Below are 9851 nucleotides of genomic sequence, written 5' to 3'. Positions count from 1 at the left end.
TGCAGTTTTATGTAATAAAAACTGTTCTTTATGCCTGGAAACTGGAGATTGTCCATAGCAACCAAAACTGTCCTTTTACATCAAAAATGGTTTTAGACCAGCTAGAAAACAGCGATAATAAATTAGAATCACTCGCAGAATTGAGCGATAGCGATTTGTGGGGAGATCCGTCATCAAACACTGAAAAGTAATGACAGTGACAATTCTGCAACTGAGTAAATTTCAGTGTTTTTGATGTGATTACATTATTGAATAATTTTTATTATTGTTATATTATTATTTGGTACAATTATTTATAATTATTTATTATATTATAATTTATGATTTCATTTTTCAAACTTTATTATACCCGGGATGTCTGCTAGACTCTGGTTTGGACAGATTTAAGTGAGTTATTACTAAGAATTGCAGGACTACAATATAAAACGCCAAATTTTCATGCAAAATAATAGTACCGCTTTTAGCACCTAAAATCCGAAATAATCGTACCGCTAGGGAGGTTAAAGACAGTTTATACATCAAGTTGTTTTGTATGTTTCATTCAAGTCTTTGAAAAGGAAGCATTTTGTTTATATATGATTCTCCTTAAAGCTTCTTTAATGTCTTCATTCCTCAAACTGTATATAAAAGGATTTAGTAGTGGGGTGAACACAGTGTATAGAAATGCCAACGTCTTACTGAGAATCTTTGTCTGTCCTTCATTTGGAATTATGTACGTGGCAATTAGAGTCCCATAAAATATGCACACCACTGTCAGGTGGGAGCTACAAGTTGAAAAGGATTTTAGTTTTCCAGAACTGGAGGATATTTTTATTATGGTTAAAACAATACACACATATGAAATTACTATCACAATAAATGGCAAGACAATCACGAGAAAGCACAATAAAGGGGCTTCTATTTGAGGCAAAAACATATCTGAGCAAGAAATGTCCATCACGGGGTAAAAATCACAGAAGAAATGGTCAATCGTATTTGTCCTGCAGAAATTTAGTTGAGCTATTCCATGAACCAGAATCAGTGCAACCAAAGAGCCTAAGAGCCAAGAGGCAATAATTAATTTAATGCAAAGCATGTGGTTCATAATGGAGGAATAATACAATGGAGAACAAATAGCCAGGTAGCGGTCATAGGACATCATCGTCAGAAGAAGACATTCAAAACCCTCAGCTAAAATGAAAAAATAAAGCTGAGAGATACATCCAGGAAAAGATATGGAGGTCCCTTGATGTAGTACAATATTTAGCATGAAAGGGGAAATATCTGTGGTTAACAAGATGTCAGCTACGGAGAGTTGGGTGAGGAAGAAGTACATGGGAGAGTGAAGGTTCTTGCTGTAGGACACCAGTGTGATGATCAAGGAGTTGCCACATATTGTCACACAGTAAACGATAAGCAGCAAGATGAAGACCAATAAATTAAATCTGCCCATGTCATGGAACCCCAGAAGGAAAATAGCTGTGATGTTGTGCTTATGTGATGCCTTTGTGTAACAAAAAATAAAAGCAAACACAAAATAGTATTAGAAATTAGAACGAATGATACCTTATATTAGTTTCTGCTACTGAGAAGTGTGATGGCAGTGTTTGGTGTTGGGTTTTCTATACCAAAATCATGAGTAAGTAAAATAGTTCACAAACATCCATGTAGCCTATTAACACAACATGACCCTTAGGGGTCTATTTTCCCAAGCCCGACTATCTCCTTCTCTGTTTGCTGTTAGACAATTCCTGAAAACCCTCCTCTTCAGTGAATCCTATTCTGCCCCTACTTAACAACTGTACTTCTATTTTCTCTATCAGGTCACCTTTTGTATCACTTGACCCTCCCTCCTAGACTGTAAGTTCTATTGAGCAGGATCCTCCGATTCCTCCTTTAATGAATTGCATTGTAACTGTACTCTCTGCCCTCATATTGCCCTCAAGTGCTGTGCAAACTGCTGGCGCTATATACAGTATCTCACAAAATTAAGAACACAACCCTCACATTTTTGTAAATATTTTATTATATCTTTTCATGTAATAACACTGAAGAAATGTCACTTGTGCTACAATGTAAAGTAGTGAGTGTACAGCTTGTATAACAGTGTAAATTTGCTGTCCCCTCAAAATAACTCAAGCCATTAATGTCTAAACCGCTGGCAACAAAAGTGAGTAAACCCCTAAGTGAAAATGTCCAAACTGGGACCAAAGTGTAAATATTTTGTGTGGCCACCATTATTTTCCAACACTGCCTTAACCCTCTTCAGAATGGAGTTTGCCAGAGCTTCACAGGTTGCCATTGGAGTCCTTTTCCACTCCTCCATAATGACATCCCGAAGCTGGTGGGTGCGATCCTCAATCTTCTGTTTGAGGATGCCCCACAGATGTTCGATAGGGTTTAAGTATGAAGACATGCTTGGCCGGTCCATCATCTTTACCCTCAGCTTCTTTTTCAAAGCAGTGGTTGTCTTGGAGATGTGTTTGGGGTTGTTATGTCGGAATACTGCCCTGTGGCCCAGTCTCCGAAGGGAGGGGATCATGCTCTGCTTCAGTATGTCACAGTACATGTTGGAATTCATGGTTCCCTCAATGAACTGTAACTCCCCAGTGCCGGCAGCACTCATGCAGCCCTGGACAATGACACTCCCACCACCATGCTTGACTGTAGGCAAGACACACTTGTCTTTGTCCTTCTTACCTGGTTGCCGCCACACAAGCTTAACACCATCTGAACCAAATAAGTTTATATTGGTCTCATCAGACCACAGGACATGGTTCCAGTAATCCGTGTCCTTAGTCTGCTTGTCTTCAGCAAACTGTTTCTTGTGCATCATCTTTAGAAGAGGCTTCCTTTTGGAACGTCAGCTATGCAGACCAATTTGATGCAGTGTGCGGCATATGGTCTGAGCACTGACAGGCTGACCCCCCACCCCATTCAACATCTGCAGCAATGCTGGCAGCACTCATACATCTATTTTCCAAAGGCAACCTCTGGCTATGACGCTGAGTACGTGCACTCAACTTCTTTGGTTGACCATAGTGAGACCTGTTCTGAGTGGAACCTGTCCTGTTAAGCCGCAGTATGGTCTTGGCCACCATGCTGCAGCTCAGTTTCAGGGTCTCAATCTTCTTATAGCCTAGGTCATCTTTATGTAGAGTAACAATTCTTTTTTCAGATCCTCAGAGAGTTCTTTGCCATGAGGTGCCATGTTGAACTTCCAGTGACCAGTATGAGAGAATGAGAGCGATAACAACAAATTTAACCCCATTCACACCTGAGGCCTTGTAACACTAATGAGTTACATGACACCAAGGAGGGAAAATGGCTAATTGGGCCCAATTTTGACATTTTCACTTAGGGGTGTACTCACTTTTGTTGCCAGCGGTTTATGCATTAATGGCTGTGTGTTGAGTTATTTTGAAGGGACAGAAATTTACACTGTTATACAAGCTGTACACTCACTACTTTACATTGTAGCAAAGTGTCATTTCTTCAGTGTTGTCACATGAAATGATATAATAAAATATTTACAAAATTGTGAGGGGTGTACTCACTTTTGTGAGATACTGTAAATCCTGTATAATAATATTAATTATATGATAATATGAAGAAAAAAAAAATGTTGTATGCATCTGCACAGCTATAACAAATAATCCCCTCATTTTCCTAATATGTTAATTTCCTATGATTGTCAGTTCCATCTAGTGCCTATAATGCAGTATTTTCCTGAAATACTTCAATCAGGTAAATACCACATTGTAACCACCAGATGGAGCTGACAATCATAGAAAATAAATATAATAGAGAAATTGCAGGGATGTTTCATGATGTCTGTGCAAATGCTTGAGACATTCTCACAGCAAATTATTAATCATTAGATCCCTAAAAGTGTATGTAAACATTAACAGTGAACTTATTTGCATCATTTAGTTATTTTATTAAGCCACAAACATGTTTTGTTATACCTGTTCAAAAAGTAAAAAAAAAACATGGTGATTATGCCAAATCTAAAGTTGTCCACTCCCTGTGTTATCTCAAGGAGTCTAATTGGACCTCATAACTCTTATGCCCCATACACACGGTCAGATTTTCCGCCAGAAAATGTGCGATCGGATCATGTTGTCAGAAAATCCGATCGTGTGTGGGCTCCATCTGACTTTTTGTGGTGTGAAAGGGGTCTTAGCAAGCAGGTTGAACAACACAAAAGAAGGAACGGACTCCTGCATCAAAGAAAAATGGATGGAGAATTCCTTCCAGCTGGGGTACTGATTTCTGACTGCGGGGCTCCTCCACTAACTACAAAGCTGATTGGCTGCAGCTGCTGATAGACAACATTTTTCAACATTACTGTTCGATCAGAAGTGTACCAAAGGATACATTTGGCCTGTGCTTGCTGAACCAGCTGTATTTTGAGCCAACTATTGCCAGCTTTATGCATTTATTTAAAAACCTCTTTTCCTTTGATTGTTTTCCTTAATAATTGGCAATGCTTTTTTCTGATGCTCTATTTTATTTTCTTAGTATTATTTATTTCATATAAGGTGTGTAAAGCTTGGGGGTTATTTAGCTCAAGTGTAGCACCTGCTAGCGAGTAAAGTCTATGCCAAAAATTCCCATTTCAGGGATTGTTGGCCCTCTCTTATCAAAGGAATCAAAGTTCCAGAAAATCAAAATGACAGGTTTCAGAAAAACCTAAATCAAATGGTTTCCCTTGCAGGGGGTTACTATGTTACTAGTCATCATAGGAATGTTTGTGGGATCTAAGCCATGCGGTTTCATCTTACCTACTATGTCATACTGTTCTACTCTGTGAAGACTATGGGCTTGATTTACTAAAGGCAACTCTACTTTGCACTACAAGTGCACTTGGAAGTGCGGTCGCTGTATATGTGAGGGGGACATGCAAGGAAAATTAAAAAAACAGCATTTTTGCTTGCACATGATTGGATGATAAAATCAGCAGAGCTTCCCCTCATTTCAGATCTTCCCCTCAGATTTACAGCGACTGCACTTCCAAGTGCACTTGCAGTGCAGAGTGGAGTTGCCTATAGTAAATCAACCCCTATGTCTTTTACTTTGTTGGCATACTACTCCTGATTCCAAAAATATTATACTTTTGTATGAAAATGTAACAAATATATATATATATAAATGAATATGTATTGTACAAAATTATATATGTCAATGAACACCATTTAAAACAATGACTGATCTATGTACATGCATTGACATGTGTTAAAATACATAGATTTGAATGAGCCCCATAATATCAAAAATAATAGCTAAAATTTCCATGACAGAAGAGAAGAAAACATATGTTAAATAAAATAAAAATAAAATGCACTTACATCATTCAATAACGATCCATGATCTTGAACCATTTTTTTTTAATAAATCAGCACCAGTATATATGAATTTAATTTAAATTACTGAATGCAATATATATATATATGTGTGTAGATTATACATCATATATATATATATATATATATATATATATATATATATATATATATATATATATATATATATATATATATATATATATATATATATATATATATATATTTGATGTATAATTCTACAAAAATGTCAAGATCATTCTTATTTTAGCTGCAAACCATAAACATAAAATGAATAAATTATGAATTAAACAAAAATAAAAGTTAGAAAAAGGTAAAAAAGCTGAAAAGCTGTCTTCGATCTGTACAAAACAAAACATATACAGTTCACTTGATATGCAGATTAATACTGTTGAATAAACCCTTACTGACAAAGAAGAAATATTTATACACAATCTATGTAGAGAGAATGGAGGATCCCATAGAGAGTAGGCAAACCCTTGTGTGCCTATTCTTGTAAAAGTAAAGCTTTATACTGGATTAAAATAAAACTTTTTCCAAGTAGTTTATTATTTTCTCATAGTTATTTAAAGCTATATAAGCAGTAATTTTAAAGGGAACATGTCAACAGGAAAAATTTCTATTATGCAAACAGACACAATGGGATGGATTTACTGAAGGGAAATTGACTGTGCACTCTGAGAGCAAATGTGGTAATGCTTTATTGTACAAGGAATACCCAATCACATGCAGAGTATAAAAAAAAAGTAATTTTTTCTTGCATATGATTGGATGATGGGATTCTGCAGAGCTTCCCCTCATTTAGTAAACTCTGGAGAATCTGCACTTGCAAAGTACAAAGACTGCTTGCCTTTAGTAAATCCACCCCAATGCAATCAATAGTAGCATGCTTTTCTTTAGAGTCTTTAACACGTTCATGACCAACCCATAGCAGATTTACTGGTACAGGTTGACAGCTCTGCACAGAATCACATATATACACGCTTAGGAGATATTTTCATTACATATAGGTAAGCCTTATTATAGGCTTACCTATAGGGAAATGTCAGCAGAGGAAGTTTACTTCCTCTTTAAAGCGGGGCTCCACTGCCTCCGACTTTTTTTTTTTGTGACATTTAAAAATAAATTAGTGTTAACATTTGTAACTTACATGTCCCGTTTTTTGAAGTTTTCCCATTGCTTTTTGTCAAGCAAAGTACGCTTTATATAAATGATATTGATAGTTGTCATCTTGCCTGTGGGCATGTGAAGCCCACAGGCATTCTCTTCCTGTATTCTGTGACGTGCATCTCCCACAATGCAACGCCCGTTATATCGTAGATCTCGCGCATGCGCAGTAATGTTTGTATAGGAGCGCTGTCAACAGCTTTGGTTCTAAATCGCGCTATAACTCGCGGCAGGCCGCCACACAGACTCCTGGGAACAAGAAAAAAAGATCCCAGCAGACAGTGCGGCACAAAGGAAGTGTCGACCTAGCCACAGCAACACCGCCCATATCCGCAATCCCCCAAACATGGAAATGGTAGTTAACTCAAGGATACAAAAGGTACATGAAACTTAAATGTCCTCATTATATATAACAGAGAAAAATAATATTCAGGAACTATTTTTTATAAATCGGGGGGAGCTCCGCTTTAAGTATCATCTTGTTGTGTCACCTTTCAATATGTGTCTCCATTCCCTACACCCAGAAAAAAAGAGATTGCAAGTCTACCATTCATCTTCCTGTTCTGCCACATATTACAAACTTTTTTTGCACGTTTTCTGGTATTTTCAACAGGATGTCTCTTAACCTCCCTAGCGGTGATCCTGAGTCTGGCTTGGGTTGGGATTTTAGTTTCACGAGCCAGACTCGGGATCACATCGCTGGATACAGGGAGGACACGGGGAAAGTTATTTACCTTGTCCCCTGGATCCAGCGATGTCCTCCGCGCTGTGTGATTGAGCTGTCCTCCGCCGAATTTACTGTGCCGAATGCCGCGAGCTCCTTTCCCTGCGACGTTACGGCACGCGGGAGCGAAGATCGGCACCAAATTCAAAAAAGTAAAAAGACACAAAACACACACAGCACTGTAATCTTACAGATTACAGTACTGTATAAAAAAAATGACACACCCCCTTTGTCCCTAGTGGTCTGTGCAGTGCCCTGCATGCACTTTTATATTATAAATACTGTTTTTTTCTGCCTGGAATTTGGAGATTGTCCATAGCAACCAGAAAGTGTCCCTTTTTCAGTGTTTTAGGATTTGATTACATTATTGAATACTTTTTATTATTCTTTATTATATTATAAACTTTATCATACCCGGGATGTCTGCTAGACTCTGGTTTGAACAGATTTAAGAGAGTTATTCCTAAGAATTACAGGACTACAATATAAAACGCCAAATTGCCATGCAAAATAATTGTACCGCTTTCAGCACCTAAAACCAGAACTAATCATACCGCCAGGGAGGTTAATGTTTCTCAGTTCCCACTAATGTTTGATACCTCTTGTTACCTGCAGTTTTTTCAATACCTCCACAAGTTCCCTGTTCCTCTACAGCAGGCATGTGTAATTAGCGGACCTCCAACTGTTGTAAAACCCCATGAGGCATAGCAAGACTCTGACAGCCACAAGCATGACACCCAAAGGCAGAGGCATGATGAGACTTGTACTTTTGCAATGGCTGGAGGTCTGCTAATTGCATATCCCTGCATTGCAGCATCATAGTCAGCCAAAGGTTCTACATAATGTGATTCTCTACGTGTCACTTTAGATTTATACCTGTTCAGCCTGTTAACTTTCCATGGCTCTTAAAATAATGCCCTTCAACGTCTTAACAGCCCCTATCAGCGGAAATCGTTGAACAAAGAAATGCAACCCCTCCATGCAGATGTTATCTCCTTCAGTGGTAGCCCGGCCATAGGGGGGCATACAGACGCTAATCACAGGCAGTGAGACATTGCCCGATCTCTGCAGCCGCACATCGGGGCAATGTCTTACTGCTTGTGATTAGCACAGCGCTTCACCGATTTCCTGGCAGGCTATGCACGTGGAGCATGTGAACACGCTGGAGCTCATCCTTAATCCTGAGCAACACCACAGAGCAACTGACACTGGCATTATACCTTTGCATTTTTTAACCATTTGACCTCCAGGTTATTATTTTACCCTTTGTCTTTATTTTTGTCCAGGCCATTTTTTGGTATTTAGCACTGCGCAGTTGGTTACTGGCAATTTACTCGATCATGCAACACTGTACCCAAATGGCATTCATACTTTTTGATGTGGTTTTTTCAAAACAAATAGAGCTTTCTTTTGGTAGTTTTTGATCACCACTGTAAAAAAGCAAGGATAGGTGGGACTTTAAATGAGGTTGTCGACATTGTGGAGGTATGTTGAAAAAGTATAAATTTATTGGTCATAAATATTGTATATATAAAAGCATGACAATGTTAGAGACCCCAGTCAAAGTAGGTATATACATTCATCTTTGATCCACCCACACATCTACTCGTGTGGAGTGGACAAAAAAATACATGAGTATCTGGCAACTCTAGAACAATTGCATGAATTCATAAAGTTACATATAAAATATAAGCAGCACTAGCAACAAAATGAGAATGTAGAGGACATTAGAACCATATTTAGTAGATTAATAAAATCAGAACTGATAAGTCTGTTACAGATATGTAATGACATCATATAGGCCCGACGCGTTTCGTGTAAAAACACTCTTCAGGGGCGGATGCTTGAAAATATCTATGGAGTATAATAGGATAAAGTTAGTTTAGTTGTAAAAAATGTCAGTGAAAGGCAAATTACATATTTTATATGTAACTTTATGAATTCATGCAATTGTTCTAGAGTTGCCAGATACTCATGTATTTTTTTGTCCACTCCACACGAGTAGATGTGTGGGTGGATCAAAGATGAATGTGTATACCTACTGTGACTGGGGTCTCTAACATTGTCATGCTTTTATATATACAATATTTATGACCAATACATTTATACTTTTTCAACATACCTCCACAATGTCGACAACCTCATTTAAAGTCCCACCTATCCTTGCTTTTTTACATGAAATAGGGATGGAGGCACACCACATATATGCCTCATTTAAAGTCCCAAATCCCCCCCCCCCCCCTCTTTTTTTAATATATAAATGAAAAAAGACAAAAAATGTAAAAAAATATAATTGGCCCTTAGTAACTGGTGCCACAACACTGCAACACCCCACAAAAACTCTAATTGGAAAGCAGGAATGAGCCCTGATGCAAAGTATTGCATCAAAAATTGTAATTACACGCCCCTGTTAAACAGGGCCAGAAAAATTGGGCCTTAGGCACTGGTGCCTAAGGCCCAATCAAAATCATATTTTTTCATAAATTTAGGCCGAAATATATTCTGCTACATGTCTTTGGGGAAAAAAAAGTCTCAATAACTGTATATTAACTGGTTTGTGTGAAAGCTATAGCGTCTACAAACTATGGTGTATAAATACTGTTAAACAGGGGCTA

The 9851-nt window shown here is 37.9% G+C and overlaps 1 protein-coding gene across 1 annotated transcript; it reads right to left on the bottom strand.

The window, feature by feature from the left end:
* Positions 1-506: 506 nt before the first annotated feature.
* LOC143964032 (olfactory receptor 10AG1-like) lies at positions 507-5462 on the bottom strand. The gene is made up of 2 exons (XM_077473748.1): positions 5331-5462; positions 507-1483 (listed from the first exon to the last, which is right to left on the bottom strand). Exons 1-2 carry the CDS (start codon positions 5361-5363, stop codon positions 542-544), a joined length of 975 nt encoding a protein of 324 aa, XP_077329874.1. The 5' UTR covers positions 5364-5462; the 3' UTR covers positions 507-541.
* Positions 5463-9851: the final 4389 nt, after the last annotated feature.

The sequence above is a fragment of the Lithobates pipiens genome, unplaced genomic scaffold, assembly GCF_037356315.1.
Source record: "Lithobates pipiens isolate NorthernLeopardFrog02 unplaced genomic scaffold, aLitPip1_a1.2 Scaffold_8, whole genome shotgun sequence".
Taxonomy (NCBI): domain Eukaryota; kingdom Metazoa; phylum Chordata; class Amphibia; order Anura; family Ranidae; genus Lithobates; species Lithobates pipiens.
This window is presented reverse-complemented; position numbering and strand designations above follow the sequence as displayed.